This window comes from Rhynchophorus ferrugineus, unplaced genomic scaffold, assembly GCF_030347505.1.
Source record: "Rhynchophorus ferrugineus isolate W39M unplaced genomic scaffold, kcgeb_rfMv2 rfM4, whole genome shotgun sequence".
Taxonomy (NCBI): Eukaryota; Metazoa; Arthropoda; class Insecta; order Coleoptera; family Curculionidae; genus Rhynchophorus; species Rhynchophorus ferrugineus.
In genome coordinates this window covers 37,040,697-37,060,680 of record NW_027472583.1, presented here as the reverse complement: position 1 = coordinate 37,060,680, position 19,984 = coordinate 37,040,697, and the positions used below count along the sequence as shown (strand labels likewise).

The window sequence follows — 19,984 nt, the reverse complement described above, 5'->3', positions numbered from 1 at the left end:
GATAGTCAATAAACTACATATAGTGGATGTATATTGTCAACAAATAACATATAATAGATAATAACGATAATAGCGATAATTGAGAGCAATGATGAACTGTGCTTGAATGAAGTATGACATGTGCACACGGTACGAAGGGAAATTAACGCACCACGTTCCAGCTTATATCCCGTTAACACTAACAATAATGGCATGCAAGAAATCAAGGGAAGCAACCCGCGAGATCTGCTGCCACTATGGTTAGTAGGCCTCGCTAGGATTAAGCTAAATTCTCAAAATAACTAAATAATTAAACTGTACTGTTATTAGTGCACTCACTTCTCCAGCTCCAGCTATGATGCACGTGCAATGCGTATAAGGGAGAAAACTAATAGCAACACGCTAGATAAGCTGCCATCCGAGCCAATAGAAACCACTTTCGATGGCGTTTATGTATGCTTCAAGTTATCCATACATCATAACTAAACATCAGTAACTCTGGCCAATTCGACATTGGTTTCTAGCTTATGAAATAGTTATAATTTATATTTACAGTTGTAACCAAAAAACTATTATATTTGATTGGAAGAAATAATAAAATAGAATAGAATAAAGTATATAACGATGGATGGATAAATAAATAGATGACTAGAGCATAATGATTACAGAATAATGAGTATACTTTTTTTTTAATTATTTAATTAATACATTGTTACTAGTCGTTTCCGTTTAACCTACAATTTGCCTTTATGATAACTTAATCTAGGTATATAACTAGGAGGATCCATCGGCCGTATCTCAGTCTCTGGTGAAATAATGTTTATACATCTCATTGCTGAATTTTTCAATATATGCACCTAACTACACGACACTACACAAGATCAGATGGTTTGAATCTTTTGAGTCTATGTCCTGTTCTGGTGGTATCCAAAAGTTGCAATATTTCAATATTAGTATGAGAAGAGTCTTTCCTCATGCCCCCTTGCAATTCTTTTGATTTCTTGACTGACTGTGGATATCTGAAGGTATCGATGTAGGTAATCAGTCCTATAGTATTTGGGTGCACCCACAATACCTCTCAGGACTTTGTTCTGAAAAATTTGTATTTTATTAATGTTACTCTTTGCAGAACATCCCCATAATTGAACTTCGTATGTCCATATAGGTTTCAATATTTACTTATATAATAGCAATTTATTATGTACTGATAAATGTAATTTCCTTCCAATTAGCCAGTGCATTTTCCTATATTTCAATTCCAGTTCTTTTCTTTTCTTCTTTATATGTTTCTTGTTGTTATATGAATGATAGTGTTATTTAATGTTATTGGTGCTTGTACGGTCTGTTAATAGGTGAACTGCATATGTACAGATTTACTTTCATTAATTCTTATTCTCCAGGCTTGTGTCCAATTATTTATATTGTCACTTACCTGTTGTAATTATCGTCAGGCTTCTTCGCTCTTGTCTCCGACTGCTATAATCGCAGTATCATCAGCAAATATATCCATCGTGATATTTTCCATTTGTGGTATATCAAGTGTAAAGTAGATAAACATTGGTCCCAGTACACTACAGTTCCTTGTGGTACACCTGCTTTAGCTTCTTTTATAGTAGAGTAAGCTGCTTCTTGCTTGACTCTAAACATTCTGGTTTTAATGCATGATTTTAATAGTTTGGTGTGTTGTTTTGGTAGCATTTTCTATAGTTTATGAACAAGGCCTTCATGTCAAACCTTATCAAAGGCTTATGCTACATCTAAGAATATAGCTGAGCATACTTTTTGACTTTCATAGGCTTTTTCAATAACATCTGTTATTCTGTAGACCTGGTCAATTGTTGAGTGTTTGTTAATAAACCCAAACTGGTGTGTTGGTATGAGGTTTTTCTCTCTATGATCGGTTTTATTCTTCTCAACAGGAGCTTTTCAAAAACCTTCGATATTACTGGCAGCAGTGATATAGGTCTATAGGATTTTATTTCGTTTGGTGACTTCCCAGGTTTTGAGAGCATTATAATTTCCGCCATCTTCCAAATGTCTGGGACATGTTTTAATCTAAATGTTGTATTGATCAAGTTGGTGAGTTTTATAATTCCCTTTCTTGGTAGTTTTTGCAGTAATTCTCCTGTTACTAAATCGTAGCCTGGTAATTTCCTGGATTTAATGTCAGTTTTAATAGCTTTGGTTAACTCTTTCGGCGTGACTAATTCAATCATTGAATTTTCAGCTTCCATGTCTGGCAACTTATGTTCAGTATTAGTTTCGTTTGGTTGGAAAGTTTTTTCTAGATATTCAGCAAATGCTTCTGCTTTTTGCCGATTGTCACGTGCCCAATTCCCACATAGGTCTCTTATGGGTGGACTGTGTAGACTTGAGTACTTCAGATATTTTGTGGCTTTCCAGAGTGAGTAATCAGTTTCTTTATCATGTGTTAAATTTCTGAGATAGTCATTTATGGTTTTGTTTTTTATTTCCAGTATTTCTCTTTTCAGTCTTTGGGTTATATTGTTTAAACTATTTTTATTTTCCGGTGTTCTGCTTTGTTGGATCATTTTTTTTTGTCTGTAAAGCTTTCCTATTAGTTTAAGTAGCAATTCGTTGGTGGTTGCTTCATCTTCCTTGGTGTCTCCTTGGTTACTTTGACTGATACTTTGTGCATAGTCATTTCACCATTAACGTTGTTATATTTTTTTGGTTGTTTCTTTTCATTTATTGTTTCTTGAGGTTTAACTTGAGCTACTTTATTTCTCCTCTCTTGTAGTGTTTTAGCAACGCTTCATTGCAGTTAGCACATTTCGGTTTAGTTTCTTTGGGTTTTCTACACTCTGTGGTGATATTTTTACCTGAACATTTTACACATCTAGGTTATCTTAGCTGAATTTCTGTGTGTGTCCATATAATTGGCATCTTTTACATTGCGGTATTAAGTTCGATTTTTTTAGAGGTTCGATTTTTATTTCGACCCCTAAACTTCTTTTAATAACAAAAATGGTTTTTGTGTCCGTATCATGTTCAAAGGCTAACATAAATAGAGGTAATAGCGTCTTGTGGACTAAAATTTCTCCGTTGTTATTTTTATTTGTTATCCGTTGTTATTGTTATTTAAGCCCATTTTGGTTTAGTTCTGTTATAATTTTCTCACTTTTAGCTGTTGATGGAAGCCCTCTTGCCATAACTTTGATGTTGGTGGCACGTCTAAACCACAGGATGGTTGAGCACTGAATGAATGGAAATACCCTACAATAACATCCCAGATAAATGTCTCGGGTTTGCCAGTTATTCGTTATCGGGTTCTAGTTGGCGCTGCTAGCACCCCGCCCGTGTTCAACATATGGGATTACATTTCTGGGTATTTTTAGACCGTTATTCCACGATGTAAAATTCGACATGCCTCAAGGTCGCTACAAGTATATTTTTACAGTTATAATAACATATTTAAAAATATCAAGAAATCACATAAATTGAAACTTAACAATATATTAAATACCATTATAACCGAAAACAGGATTAAATTATTATTTGACCATTTTTTATATCAACTTCTAAGTAATTTTACAAATGGTTAAGAAGTCTTATGAAATTTGATATATATGGTGATTACTTAAAGTCGCGTATAAAATTTGTTTTACGTAACCTACAGTACAAATAAAAACCAAAGAGCGCAGTGGATGTATTGAGACTGGAAAAATCTTGAATTAGTTGTTTATTAAACATGGTAGTCTTTTCAATATGTTTTTCAAATTGAAAAAATTGAAGATATTATTGCAGATAAGAGGACGATAAAAGAAGGTCAATTATCTATGGCACGATTTATGTTTGTGACAGAGACAACATTGACACGAAAGAATTGTCAATAGCCATCATGCCGAAATGCTAAATAAGTTAAGTAAGATCTTCTGAGATGGTATCTATTTTCACTCGCCACTCAAAGTATTCAGTCGCCAGGTATTAACTGTACAATATGTTCAATCTGCATAAATCCGGGTTGATAAATATAAGATTTAAAGTAGATACATTTACTCTGGATCTTTTCTAATGTTTTTTCCTTTCACATAATAGGGTTTCTCCAAGCACTTAAAATAAGCGTTTGATTCAGTGATTTTTCAAATATCTTGCTATCCCGCTATTTCTTCGTGAGCTTGACCCTATCCTGGTATCTATATTTTATTTTTCGTTAGGTTTTTGATAAATTTGAAAATGATATATTATTAATTAGTATACAGATGCTTACTGGTATATTTATTATTATTTCTAAATTTGATCACTTGTTCAAAACCATATATAAGAAATTAACAAGCAAGCAGAAACATAACCATAACCAATTAACAAATAATAAACCTACCCAGATGTAACAGGTCAAATGAAAAGTCCCCGGCCTGACATATAAATGGCGCTACTAGAATTAAATTCATAAGTTTTTTTAGTTAGCCCTAAACCTCAAAAGATGCGCGTATAAATTTGACAGCTATCGGATAATTATTTTGTGAATTATAGCATTTTGAGTGAGACAACTTTTGTGAAAAAAAAATGGATAAAAAGGAATTTCGCGTATTGATAAAATATTGTTTTTTGAAGAGAAAAAATACAGTTGAAGCAAAAACTTAGCTTGATGCCGAGCTTCCGAACACTGCTCCAGGAAAATCGATCATCAAGTATTGGTATGCTAAGTTTAGACTTGGTGAAATGAGCACCGAAGATGGTGAACACCCAAAAGAGTTTGTTACCGACGAAAATTGAAATTGAATGAAATAGCAGACACTCTAAAGATCTCAACTGAACGTGTACATCATATCATTCACAAATATTTGGGCATGAGAAAGCTCTGTGCAAAGTGCGTGCCGCGCGAGCTCACTTTTGACCAAAAAGGACGACGAGTTAATGATTTGGAGCAGTGTTTGAAAATTATCAAGCGTAATAAACCCAAGTTTTTGCATCGAAATGTGACAATGGATGATAGGGCTCCATCATTTCACACCGAAGTCCAATCGACAGTCATCCGAGTGGACTGCACACGATGAACCCGCTCTGCAGCGTGGGAAAACGCAACAGGCGGCTGGCAAGATTATGGTATCTGTATTTTGTGATGCACATGGAATAATTTTCATTGACTACCTTGAAAAGGACGGACATCAACAGCGACTATTACATATCGTTATTGGACCGTTTGAAGGACGAAATTGCCGAAAACCGGGCGCATTAGGGGAAAAAGAAAGTGCTGCTTCACCAAGACAATGTATCGTGTCACAAGTCAGTGAAAACGATGGCAAGAATCCATGAATTGGGCTTCGAATTGTGTTTCCATCCACCGTATTATCCAGATCTGCCCCCCAGCGACTATTTCCTGTTCTCAGATCTCAAAAGAATGTTCTCTGGGAAGAAAATTTCGGTGAATGGAGAGGTGATCGCTGAAACTGTAGCCTATTTTGAAGCAAAGAACAAATCGTACTACAAAAATGATATCGGAAATTCGGAGGATCGCAATAATTAGTGTATTACCCTTGAAGGGAATTATGTTAAACAAGAAAAACTAATTTTGCCAAAAAAATGTATTTTACTATGGTTGGTCGGGGACAATTTCAACGCCTTCTTTGTTTCTCTGAGGTCGTTTGTGATCAGTAGTTTCGCTATCAAAATTGCGCACGCTCGAAACTACAGGTCCAGTTTACTAACGCTTTCCGACGTTAGGTCCCTCCCCTCCCGCTCTCCTCGCGTCGTTCCACTTTCCGTCATCGCCCCTGCGCTCTTCTCCCCCTGTCGGCAACAAGGCCTTGCTCGTTCCCGGTTCTCTGCAACGACAGCAGCTAGCCAGCAGCAGCGACGGATTTTCAGCGTTTCCCTATTCTATTAGTCGCCGCCATTGCGAGAGCCTTTTGCTTCGCGCTTTTCAGGAATTTGGTCTGTTGTTGCGGTCGAAATTGAACGGTCTCTTTGCGTATCCTTCGTCGTTATTGAAATTACGCTGCCCGATTTCGCGGCTAGTGTGAATATGAATCAGGACAACGCTGGTTCGACAGTGTCGAAGACTATCTGGTATATTCGTAGCACAGTGTTAATAGTAGTGATCCATAGGATTGATACCCGTCGACCAGTTGACTCTGGAAGGTAGGTCACTATTAAGCAAATTTATTTGGTCAGTGACGTTCACGTCTTGTTGAAGGGTGGGGGGGTATTGTTGGAGTCATTTCTCCCCCTTCTCCATCGTTTGCGTGGAGGGAGAAAGCAAATAGCTGTGAATAACATCAGTGCCTCGTGGATGAATCGACCATCATCGAGTTTTAAAACAGTTCAAGATTAGAGAAAATCAATTTTAATCAGCTTAATTTTTACCTTACTTACTACCAGCATTGGCCCCGATACTTTTAAAGTCTTATGAAAATATCTGCTTAAAAATAAATCTTAAAATGAACTGAAAATTCAAATGTTAAGATGAAATAAATAATTTTCTGTTCATATTAGTTTATTTATTACATTGCTACTAGTCGTTGCCGAGTAATCTACAATTTATCTTTATAATAACTTAAATCTAGGTATATATCTAAGAGGACCCATCGGCCCTATCTTAATAATAATAAAGTTAATGTATTAACGCTGCTGGTTTTCTATTAAATGCGCCTCACTACACTACCCAAGATCAAATGGTTTAGTTATTTTGAGTCTGTCTGAGCTGTTGTGGTGTTATCTAAGAATTTTATTACTTTGAAATTGAATTCCTGAGTGACAGTCGGTATCTGAAGGTCTACACCAGTCAACTAATCAGTTCTGTTCTCTACAATACCTCTCAGGACTTTGTTCTGGAAAACTCGTTTTGTATTTATACTACTTTCGCAGAACATCCCCATAAATGAATTCCTTATGTCCATATGAGTTTCAACAGTTGTTTGTATAATAGTAAATTATTATGTTCTAGTAATTGTGTTTAATTGGTTAAAAAAATATTTTTTCCTATAGTTGCACTCCAATTTTTTCCTTGTATATATATAGATGTATGATACATATAGATATTTTTTATATAACTTCTTTATTAGATATGCTTAGTACAATCTTAATTATAAATTAATTTATTACTACCTTTCATTTGTACTTGGATTAATTCACAAGCAAGACGAGTGCGAGGAAATACATCAATATGTATTCCTCAATTATAAAATTACAATAACTTATAGCTATAGTTTACACTAAAGGTTTACACTTTATATAAGTTCGTATGGTTTGGTTCGCTTCAATCTTCTAACATTCTGCGCGCTGTCCAGCAGTTGTTCTTCCACGTTACTATGATTTAGTAATCTTCTTTCGTGTTTCAAGGCGAAATCTTGTATAACTTCGCAAATCCATTTGATTTCCGGGTCATGGTGCAATTCTTCGTTGGTTACGTAGTGATAAGTATTGGTAATCAATCTAAGAATCTTGTTTCCACAGCGTTGTATGACTAGTTGATTTGAATTTTTAGTGCAACCGCATATTTGCACCCCATAGGTCCAAATTTACTTTATGATTGTCTTATAAATCAACCTCTTTGATTTTAGATCAAGTTGAGAGTATCTTCCGACTAACCAGTATAGTTGTTTTGTTTTGGTTCTAATGTGTTTTGCTTTTTGTCCAAGATGATGTTTCCTATTTAATCTACCGTCAAGATGGATTCCAAGCTATTTAGCTGATTGTGCTTGAGGAATCGGGTATCCATTGAGTGATATAATTAAGTTTTAATTATTTCGCCGCAATGCAAAATTAACGTGGACAGATTTGGAGCTATTAAGTTGAATTTTCCAATCTTTCGCTCATTTGTAGATTTTGTTGACTGCCACTGTACTTTTTCATATCTCTATGTCTCTAAGGAGACATATAGATATGATATGTATATTATTGTTATTCGTCTTCTTTATTGTTATTGGTGCTTGTGCGTCCTGATTATACGTGAACTGCACATGCACAGATTTACTTCGTTGTCTGTTGTAATTTTCATATGGCTTCTTCCCTGTCTCCGGCAGCAAGAATAGCAGTGTCATCAGCAAATGTAGCCATTGTGATATTTTCTATTTGTGGTATGTCATTGTAGAGTAATTAAAGAATTGGGTCTATTATACTTCCATGTAGTACATCTGTTTTAGCTTTTTTATTGTAGAGGAGGCTTCCTTTTGTTTGACTCTAAAAATTCTAGTTATAATGCAAGATTTTGATAATTCAGTGCGTTATTTCGGTAATATTTTCTGTAGCTTATAAAGAAGACCTTCGAATGAAGAATGAGAATAGAAAGAACTAACAACTAAAAATATAACTATACATACCTTTTTATCATCACAGAATTTTTCAGCTACATTTGTTATTCTATCAACCTTTCATCAACCATTTATCAACCAATCATTTGTTGAATGTTTGTTAATATACCTGAACTGGTGTATAGGTATTAGGTTTTTTCTCATTATAGTCGGTTTCGTTCTTCAACAGGAGATTTTCAAATACCTTAGATATTACTGGTAGCAGGGAAATACATTTATAGGAATATGAGAATATAGGATCATGAGAATTTCAGCCATCTTCCAAACACCTGGGACATGTGTTAGACGAAATGTTACATTCATCAAGTTGGTTATAGGGGTGAATTTTCACATTCTAAGTTCGGAAAATTATAGTCAATATCAGGTTCGTATAGTGTGAAGATTTTTCTAGATGGTTAGCAAATGGAACCGCTTTTTATTGATTATTGCGTGTCCAGTTTCTCTCTTATAGGTGGACTGTGTAGGCATGGTCATTTTAGGTATTTGGTGGCTTTTTATTTTTTTTTTAATTTTAAGTCCAGAGTTATAATACAATAATTTAACAATATCAAGAAATCTAAAGTCACATAAATTGAAACTTAACAATATGTTAAATACCATTGTAATCGAAAACAAAATTAAATTATTAATTGAACCATTTTTATGAAAAATAAAATGGATGGAAATTCATTACCGGGTTTTTCTTTCATTTGCCTGCCATTCAATTTATGTGACTTTAGATTTAATGCAATGCAATTTATGCAAATAATAATTGAACCATTTTTATAAAAAATAAAATGGATGGAAATTCATTATTGGTGTTTTCTTTCATTTGCCTGCCATTCAATTTATGTGACACGCATCTTCTTCTCTTTTGGATATACCCCATTGCTGGTAATCGGTCACTAATCGTGTCTTGGGCCATATTTTACGCTTCTGTCGATAGTTTTTGAATTTGGGTTGGATCTTCATCAAAGAACTCTTGAAGTTTCGCATCTTCAAATTTTTTCAGTCTTCCAGAACATTCTTTGTCTTACATATTAAAATCACCACTTTTGAAGTTTCGAAATCACACCTCACGTGTTTTTTAGGTTTAGAGCATACTCACCGGAACCTGCTACCTGCAAACGATGACTTTCATCGGCTTGTTTCTTTTGATTAACAAGAAAAGTAATGCGTGCAGCAGATGCACCTTTTCAGGGTCTATGGCGCTATAACTTTCGCAAAATATAACATGTCAGGAGAATAAAATGACACATGTAGATAGCGATATCTCTTAGAAAAACCGGTAATGACCTTCTGGTATGCCTTTCTGGTATAGAAACTGTATAAAATTATATGTTTCCAGCTCAAAAATATGCTGAACAATTTTTTACTACCAAGGAACCTCTGAGAGCTACAGAAATTAATGTGCGTTTATAACTTACATAAACAATTACTAAAATAATAAACAGAACATAAACGATGTGAAACGTGTCTCTTTAAACACCTATTTACAAGCAGTACCAAGTCTGATTACAGCTCAAACTAAGTATGGTTGACAAAATGACAGTTTAATGGAAAGTTTTAAGCTTATGAGAATATCTACACTGTCGTTCAAAAATATGGAATCAATAAGTTAATTATACAAAAAATTTCCATAAAACAGATATGTTATGATTTGTTCCGGTCAAATCTTAATCAAACCCCTGACTAACATTTTGTTAAAATGATTTAAATATATATAGTACAAATTTTAAAAAATGATATATTTTTCGTTAAATTTCAGCCTCGGCAATACCTTATAACTTAAGTATCCGAAGTCCAACGTCCCTTTGTTTGTATTCCCATAACTGTACTGAGTTCCATAGCCATTGATTCTTCATTTTCGGATCAAGTTCAACCCATGCTAATTCGATAGGAGAGAAGATATAAATTTCTTCGTCACGTGTTTGCTCCTGGAACTCCTGACATAATTCCCACAAATATGTAGTGTTATTCTCTTGTTGAGAAACAAAGCTTCAGCCAATTAAGCTCACTTTAGATGGAATCCCATTTTTCTAAATTATTTTTAGATAGCCTTCTCTATTCAATTTTCCAAAGCGTATGAACTGTTATATAGTCGATTCGAAGTTTTTTTAATAATGCATCATGGATATTTGTGACGTCGAAATATTGCAGTGTTTCCGAAATAAGCGAACAGTAACGCTGCTTTTACTTCAGTTTGGCTTTGACGTAAAAAAATTCTAATCTAAATAAAATAATTGAACAAAAATGTTATCAAATATAATTCATTTTAACATTATAGTACATCTAATGCATATATTATCGAAGGGCTTAAAACTACAATTAAGGACACAGGTATAATAGTTTGAAGGTTAGATTTGTTTGGTTTACATTTAACTCTTTTCCACAATATCCATGAGGTAGAGTGTATCACTGTATTTTTATTTCTTCTGCTACTACCTGTGTACATCATTCTTGATAAAATTAATCACTGAATTCTGTCTAATGCCTTACCATATCTACAAAACAGTTAGTATTTCATTCTCTCCTCTAACTAATGTATGTTCTAACCTAATGCTTATGTTTAATTTTGAACAATTACAATCATATCTGTGCACACAAGTCATTCACGCCCTACAGTACCTTTTTCTATAATTATATTCAATTAATGATGTGCATACTTTTAGTTATTACCACTCTCATCACTCTGTCTCAGGAATTTCTAGCATTGTACAGCTTTATCACATATCCTGAAAGATTTCTTCAGTCACTTTAACTGTAGTGTGAAGTAGTATGTTTAACTGTAAAAGGTGTTATGGTTGACAATGCTTTCTTCCACATATCCAAACAGTTTTTGTATTGTAACTTTTTCCTTCAATTTTTATTGTCTTTACACTTTTTTTATTACTGTCCTGCCAAATGTGTCACAATGAACCATATTGAAATATTCAAATTTCTTATATTATTTTATGCCTTTAATTGAATTCTTTTTAAAGTAATGTCTGGAAGTGCCATTAAACCACAATGAGGGTTATCTTTACACTATTTAAACCCTATGCCCTGTAAGAGTATATGAAACGATGCCTTATATCCCTCAAAAAGCTGCATGTCCCTAATTCTTTTATGTATACTTTCCAGAGAGACAATTTTCTCTAAAATAATTTTATTAAATTATGTTTATATCGATAAAATAGTTTGTGTACTTACTGTTCTTATATATTCCTTATATTTGGTCTCTTTATATTTGGATTCGAAGGAGCTCAATATTTTTAGAGGATATATGAGAGTTTCGCGTTTTTTTAATGAATAAATTGATAATAATTATTATTGATCTACCATTGCTTAATTAACCGAGGCCGACTATTTAATATTGAAGATAGACGTAAGGCAATATTGAATAAACAAACAGAACTCATTTGTGGTTTACCATAATAATTACAAAATTAATTAAATCACACTGTGGTTTAAATAATGCCAGTAAAGATGAACAAACGGTAATAATATACGTTTTAGATTTTCTAGAATTTATTAGTACTTTTGGTTTTTTTATGATAAGTTCAAGAGTTGTTTCACGTGTTATCGCACACTTAGATGTGTTATCATATTTTCAAATTATATTGATGTACTTGTTAGTGGGTTTATTTTTAGATATGACCTTACTGTTAAGCAAATATGCCTTAGTATAGCTATACTGTTGCCTAAAATTCGGGGAATACCAAACTGATTTATTTTGTAACAAATGAATCTCAATGGAAACGTTTGGTCTATAAAAGCAAAGAAAAATAGTCAATTTTAATTTGGGGCCGATCCTCTATTTAACCTCTATAATATCCCTATTTAAGAATGATCATCAATCCATAGCCGGCACTTCGGGCTATTTGTCTACTTCTCAACCAACACGCTGCTTACCACGTTGGTACCGCCGAACATTCACTATTCTTCACCAAATCTCGCCTTTGTTAGCGATTTGGCCACAACCATTCTGGCTTGCGACAATATTAGTATCTTATTTTTCAGGTCGTAATTCTGTGATTCTGCAATTCTTAAGGTTCTGTGATTTTGATCCATGTCTTACTTGTAAGACATACTTTTATTTCTTAGCAAATAAAATGAAAATATTCATTATAATGCATTAAGTATTTTCTGACAGTCTTTTTCGGAGTCTTACATATAGAACGTAAATTTCACCTCACAAGTTTGACCTTTCATTTTACAGACATGCCCAAAACCATTGCAACCTAAGTAGCTGCTACCTACGTATTTGTCCCTCAATAATGCACTGATTGTCGCATCTTAACAAGGTGATTTCATTTCTAATGTAATATTGGAGAGAAACATGCGGGATTTACCTTAAGCATTACATCAAGACCTAAATGACCTAAAAAGACCTATGATCACAAACATAAGTTTACGACCATGCCCCAGCAGGTCGAATTAGCGACCATCGCAGTAGCAATAACTGTCCTGTCGCCTTTACCACTGCGTCAACCAAGCCGACTTTACACATCATTGCATCAAATACCATGTTGAAAAGTTGTTGAGAAAGACCACCTCCGTGGCTAACCATCCGGTTGTATCAATGAATTTGACAAATATTTTCGCAGCTGGTAGAACCATCCTCAGATGCCTTAAGAAGAATCAAGAAGTTGCCCAGGTTAGCTAATAGTGTATACAGTGGAAAGCAGAGTGAAATCCAATAAAAATAACAATCGCAGCCCATATACAAAACGTTTCTCCGTAAGCTAGCGGGGTTTGAAAATTTTGCATAGACAACGGCGATTTGGTTTAAATCCTTCCTGCTCTTCTCGACTTGTTTGTTCTTTGCAGTAACATTTGTAATAATTTAAATAAACAATTTTCCGACAATTAATAAGACACTTATTCCTCTATAGATTTTCCAATATTTACTGTCTTCTTTTTTCAATATTGGGAGAATTGTTTTTTTCCTTACTATAAAGAAAGTACTGTTTTCTTTGATCGACATATTTTCGTATGATTTAAAAATTAAATCTATTATTCTCCAAATTAAACAAAGACGCCAAAAATTTAACACTCTTTCAATATTTCGATATTTTCAAAGAATATAACCAAAATTTTTTGGTTAGATTAAATTTAATTCGTAATTGATGACACGGCAAGCTGTGGTACTTGATGTTGTACAGTCGAAATCCCCAAATCAAATCATCAGTACAGGCCATTAAACGCCTATAAAACGTAATATATCATTATAAATAAGCGCTTTAAGAAAAGGAAGAAAAATTACTGTCCTACAAAATTTCTGGGCGTCAATTGGGTCGTATAATTTTGAAAGAAAATTTTACGTTTAACATGAACGGACATTGTCAGCATTTAATTTCTGTAACAAAAAAAGAGAGAGTACTTTGCAAAGTATGATAAAAGACATATCTCTGCATAGAAGTGTATAAAAAGTACAGGTACTCAAATGGAACTAGAAACTCTAAAATACAGCCGGAATAGCTCGAAATCTGTCCATGTGAATTGTGTGTTGGAAGGCTATTTGCATGTCCAATGCCTTACGCAGAATAAGCGAAATATGTCGGCATCTATTTTGATGGTAGGTTAAATGTTTCCATCCATTTAGACAAAAAGATAAACACATCATACTCAAAATTAAACAGTTTGTTGGTTAGTTGGAATATATTCTCAACCACCAATAAAGATACAGTCAAAAATCAAGCATATTTGTACCTATGAGACTCATCGAAATTAACAAATGTACGAAGTTATTACGTGAAGCATGAAAAAATGTTATTAAATCACAGCAACGTGCAGAAACAGCGCGCTGGAAATTCGAGGGTTAAAACTAGTCCAACTACACGAACTTGCATAGTGTATAAGTGTAACTCTTAACTTAAGTAATCTAATTTAATTTTAATTTGATGAATACACACTGAAGAATTTATCCCGCCCTGATCTTGCTTGCGAATTGATTCGAGTAAAACAAAACAGTAGTAATAAATTAATATGGAACTTCAGAGTATACTAAGCGAATCTAATATAAGTTAATTTCTATTAGTAATTGTTTAAGAGAGTTATATTGTCATCAGCACATTTACATCATTATGCTAAAAATACACTACCTTAACATTTCTGTCGAACAATGTCGAAAAAGACAACGATATTCCGACAAGCGTCTCAACCCTCAAAGGAATGTTATTATTGGACATTTGTCATTCTCCTTTCATTCTACATCTCTCAGTGCCCCTGGGGACTTCGATCTGCCTGCAGACGACCTCTCGACGTAAACAGGGTCGTATTACATATAGTTAAAACTTTCTGTTTTGATTTCTATTTTTCAATTATGACACTGGTATTCTGTACTTTCTAGAATTTAATATATTAAACGCTTATGTATTTCATGTATTTTGATCAGATATGTAAATGTAATCAATTGTTAAATGACTTTGCATTTAGTATTACAGATTTATACAGTGTATAGATATTTATACCATGCAACGCTTATTAGCTTATTATATATATATATATATATATATATATATATATATATATATATATATATATATATATATATATATATATATATATATATTTAAATTATTATATTATTTTAGTCGTTTCTGGCTAACCTACAATTTGTCTTTACGATAGCTATTATTAGCTAATAATTAATTTTAGGATGTATCTAGGAGGACTGATTGGTCCCAACTTAGAGTCTAGTATAATATTTATTTATTAACACCGCTCATTTTTCTGTTAAATACACCGCACTACATAACTCAAGATCAAATGGTTTGATTATTTTGAGTCTACACCCTGTTCTGGTGTTATTGTTATATAAACACCACAAGTACTAAAACATATATCAGGGCTATATGTACAGTCTCGCTCTCGCTACGCAAGCGCCAAATTAGCGTAAGAGCACCATACCGAGAAGGAATAGTAAACCATGTAAAAACCATCGAGATATCCTATCAATTGTCGGGACAATATTTACGAAAATCATACGAATGAGGCTCCAGAGAGCTCGTGAGGAGACAAATCAAGAAGAGCATCGAGGATTTAAGCCGAATCTCAGTTATGTAGATAAGATTTTCGCACTTTACTAGTTTATAGACGAACCATTGAATATGGAAAGTGTGCTATTATCTTTTTATCAATTTTCGCTCTGCTTTCGATTATACAGCCTTAGTACTTTCGACCAGTGTATACAGACTATTTGTCACTTTGACAGTTTTCAAACCAGGAAATGTTCCCCCAAAAAGTATTAAACGTATTCAGGAATCTTGCAACGGTTTTATTTGCTGTGTGCGACTACAAAATAAAACGCCAAATAAATATATGTCGTCTCTCTACTGCTTTTCAACACAGTAGTGGATGCAATAATGCAAAAGATTTTAAATACTGATATAAAGATCAATTGATTAGTATTTGTATTCTTCGAATGAATAAAGAAACTGCGAAAATATTGTATGAGTATATTAAGTTGGAGTATGTGCAGGAGTTTAATTACTTAGGATCAGCAATACAGAAGAAGAAAGTAGCATCTATAACTGAAGTAACAAACCGAATCGGACAAGCTATAGGAGCGGGAGCTTTTGTTTTTCTAAGATGATGGTGCGTGTGGAAGATAGGAATACAAGACGAAGATAAGTATTACAATAAAGATTAAAATTCGCCTTTTTTGAGACTTGGACATTGTTACCGTCTGACATCTGAAAACTTGAGGCATTTCAAATTCGGTGCTTATGGCGAATTTTACATGTTTCTCAGCGATGCAGTTTACAATGGCTTGGGCATGTCTATCGAGTTAAAGATGAAAATTTGAGGTCCTGCTGCACCAACGATAGCATATTGGTATGAATGGTTGACATTCTCCCAGAGCGCCTATTTAACTTAAGCAGCATAAATTGTAGACTTGGCAAATAATTTCGGATTTGGTGCGTGGGAAACAGATAATAATTCGAGTTTGGCGTATGTGTGTATACAATTATTTACATCGTTTAGATCAAATCCAGCCAATATCTAGCTATTAGCTAGTTATGATCGACAAACACCATTAACGAATTGACTACCCCGACCTTTTGGCTGACATATTGTACATTTACTAGTCTAAAATTTAATTTTTTCAGTCTCCACTATTCTTGCTTCCTAGCACAATCCCGTCTAATTTTTTCTACTCCTATTCTAATTTCATGTTCTTCAACTTTCACTCTCAACAGATTCTAACTACATCTCACCTATAAAATAAAAATTAAATCATTACCAGAACATATCATGATTAAAATACATAACTCATTATTACCGGTTACTATAGTTTTTGCTACTATACTATTCTGGATGGACAAAGCTCATTAATCAATTGACTACTTACAACATAACAAGAATAATTTTCTTCTCTATTATTGTTTGTTTTGAAATCTGCTGTTTTTTCGGGGTGAAATTTTGGCATATTTTGATTCCTATTTGAGAATGAAATGTCGTTGAAAATGATTTGTTAAAATTTTGACGGCTAACATTAACACCTTTAAAAAACCTTTACATTTTTTACCTTTATATTCTGCACTGTAGCTGACGGATCATTAGTTTATGAATTATAGCATTTTGACTGAAGCAACTTTTGTTATTGTAAAAAAATTGATAAAAAGGAATTTCGCGTGTTGATAAAATATTGTTTCGTAAAAGGAAAAAATACAGTTGAAGCAAAAACTTGGCTTGATGCTGAGTTTTCAGACACTGCCCCAGGAAAATCAACCATCAAGGATAGGTATGCTTAGTTTAGACATGGGGAAATGAGCACCGAAGACGGTGAACGCAGTGGACGCCCATAAGAGGTTGTTAGCGATGAAAACATCAAAAATTAGCAAAAATCCACAAAATGATTTTGAGTGACCGTAAATTGAAATTCATTGAAATAGCAGCTACTCTAAAGATATCAACTGAACGTGTACATCATATAATTCACGAATATTTGAGTGTGAGAAAGCTCTGCGCAAAGTGGAAGCCGCACGATCTCACTTTTGACCAAAAACATCGACGAGTTGAAGATGCGTAATAAACTCGAGTTTTTCCGTCGATATGTGACAATGGATGAAACATCGTTCCATCATTTCACTCCGAAGTCCAATTGACAGTCATCCGAGTGGACTGCACACGATGAATCCGCCCTAAAGCGTGGGAAAACTCAACAGTCGGCTGGCAAGGTTATGGCGTCTGTATTTTGAGATACGCATGGAATGATTTTCATTGATTACTTTGAAAAAGGAAGGACCACCAGCAGCGACTATTACATAGCGTTATTGGACTGTTTGAAGGACGAAATTGCTAAAAAAAGTCTGCAGTGGAAGAAAAAGAAAGTGCTGCTTCATCAAGACAATGCACCGTATCACAAGTCAGTGAAAACGATGGCAAAAATCCATGAATTGGGCTTCGAGTTGGTTCCTCATCCATCGTATTCTCCAGATCTGGCCTCCAGAGAGTATTGCCTGTTCTCAGATTTCAAAAGAATGCTCGCTGGGAAGAAATTTTCGTCGAATGAAGCGGTGTTCGCCAAAACTGAGGCCTATTTTGAAACAAAGGACAAATCGTACTACAAAAATGGTATCGAAAAGTTAGAGGGTCGCCATAATCAGTGTATCACCTTTGAAAATGTACGCCAACTTAAGACGACTTAAATAAAAGTAACAATAATTAGAGCTAACCCAATATTTTCATAAGTGAATATATATGGAAAGTGTGGACTTGAAAATATATCAATTCGTAGAACAAATATCTAAAAATGTCTTTTTAATTCTTTCAGAATCGTTTAATTCGAGGTTTAAGTGGGGTGAATAACTGTCAAAGTAACGTGAGCAGGAGACCACGCCAAGGGAGATCCACTATAATAGAAAGTGGAAATCCGCCAGAACCTCCAGATAAAGGTAAGTTTTTCCAACATTTGTTAAAATTAGACTAAATTATTTATTAAATCGACGTTATCATCTAGCAACTGGCGTCTATATATTTTTTTAGTTTATATTGTTTTATAGTTTTGCACATTTATATATTTATATATAAACAGATTAAAAACAGAGTTTTCCTGAAATACTGCTATTTATAAGGTTTCAATTAGATATTTACAGACACACACAGTTATGATACAGTTTGTTATTCAATTTAAAGCTTTCTGATAAGCTATTAACCGACGCACGAACACAATGCCATAATGCCATAGCATAATGACATAGCATCCTGAGCATATTCGTGCATGTGTCGCGGGCTTCCTATGTAAGTGGCTGGCAAAATTGTCATTCTTCCCACATTATTCATATTGGCATCTGCATTTATAACATCACGGAGATGAATGTATTCCTCTGATCGAAGCTGGTGTTGGTTCAAACGGATGTATGTCAATCGCTCAGTCTCAATTTTAACAGACATCTCAACTGCAAACTGATGAAAAAGTCGTCGACACATCAAAATATGATTTACTTCACCTTCATGGATCATGAGTCTGTGTGAATAGAAATTCATAACACTAACTTTTTTGTTGGTTTCAGCACCTGCAATGAAAAATAATATTTTTTTAGTTGTTACCTAGATGAATTGAATATAAAAATATTATTTAACCTTGTTCAATCTAGTTACCTGTTACTTGATTTACCATTTTTATATTAAAATGGTATCCATCTTTCCCCTGCCAGAATATCAGAGGATATTGTAAAGCATCATAAGTCCTGTGTGTTTCAGATACACGTTTTCAATCATTACTCCGACTATGAAGCACAATATCTCTAGATTGTAAATTTTCTTCCACAATGACATCAGCCACTTCGTCAATGGTGGGCGAATTAAACATACTTGTGTGTTCACCGGCAGGTGCTCGATCAACTCGAATGAGAATATTATGGCTGTCAGATGGCATCGGATCCAATGCTATTTTGAACATTTTTACTAAATTATTGTTCTGATGAAGAAATATTTGTAATTCTTGGACAATGGTTCTCTTCACCGTTGTATTAGAACACAACGCTTATCAACTTCCGCATCTGAATTGCCCATAAAGTAAATTTGTAAAAATTGATCTGCATCTGGTAGTGGTAACAGTGCCCCCAGTAAGTGATAAATTTCTCCTTGTATCAGTAATTTTTAAAGATTTGTCCAATAATTATTTCTGATATATATTTTAATACAAACTTGAATATTATAGATAAGTATATATACAATCAAGTATTATAAAATATAATACTTTATTGTACATTAAAAGTAACAAAGATATGAAGATACATAGTAAATAAGATAAAATTTTATGGTATACCTTGAAAGTGGGCTTGAAATTGTCCTGTAGAATATGTGTAGTGCCAAATGATGTCATCTGGAAACAGCTGTTATATTTCTGAATGTTGGCCAAGAAGTGCTTAGGATCATTTCCAACCCAAGAAACTAAAGAGCGTAAAGAATCTGGTGGTGGGACCAATTGTGGCAATTTTACTTTGCCTCCAGCACAACATAATCCAGTAGATTCACCACTGAATTTTAATGCCTTGCAATATTTACAATTTATTGTCATTTCCCCTATTGTTACCGATTTGTTGGCACAATAATCTATTGCCGCATCATAGTGGAATGCAGCTCGTTCCAGGATCACAGGAGCACTGTGTCTGTGGAATCATCGTGCTCGTTGTTGTTGTGTTTGATGTGCACGAACTCGTTGCATTCTAAGCTTATCTACTTCATTGTCACTTTCTAGAGAACGCAATTCTGACATAGCAATACGACTATTTTGTTGATCGGTCTCTCTCTGGTCATCA

The 19,984-nt window shown here is 34.0% G+C and overlaps 1 protein-coding gene and 1 long non-coding RNA gene across 3 annotated transcripts in view; both read left to right on the top strand.

Annotated features, from left to right (window-relative positions):
* Positions 1-19,984, top strand: part of LOC143195027 (putative JmjC domain-containing histone demethylation protein 2C) — a 549,561-nt gene that overhangs the window by 224,453 nt on the left and 305,124 nt on the right. For both annotated transcript variants that reach the window (XM_076401869.1, XM_076401868.1), the window contains exon 7: positions 17,995-18,115. In XM_076401869.1, the coding sequence (XP_076257984.1) occupies positions 17,995-18,115 (121 nt within the window). The remainder of the gene's footprint in view (positions 1-17,994; positions 18,116-19,984) is intronic.
* LOC143195061 (uncharacterized) lies at positions 5,831-6,307 on the top strand. The gene is made up of 2 exons (XR_013005452.1): positions 5,831-6,081; positions 6,137-6,307. It is a non-coding gene; the product is annotated as an uncharacterized LOC143195061 (long non-coding RNA).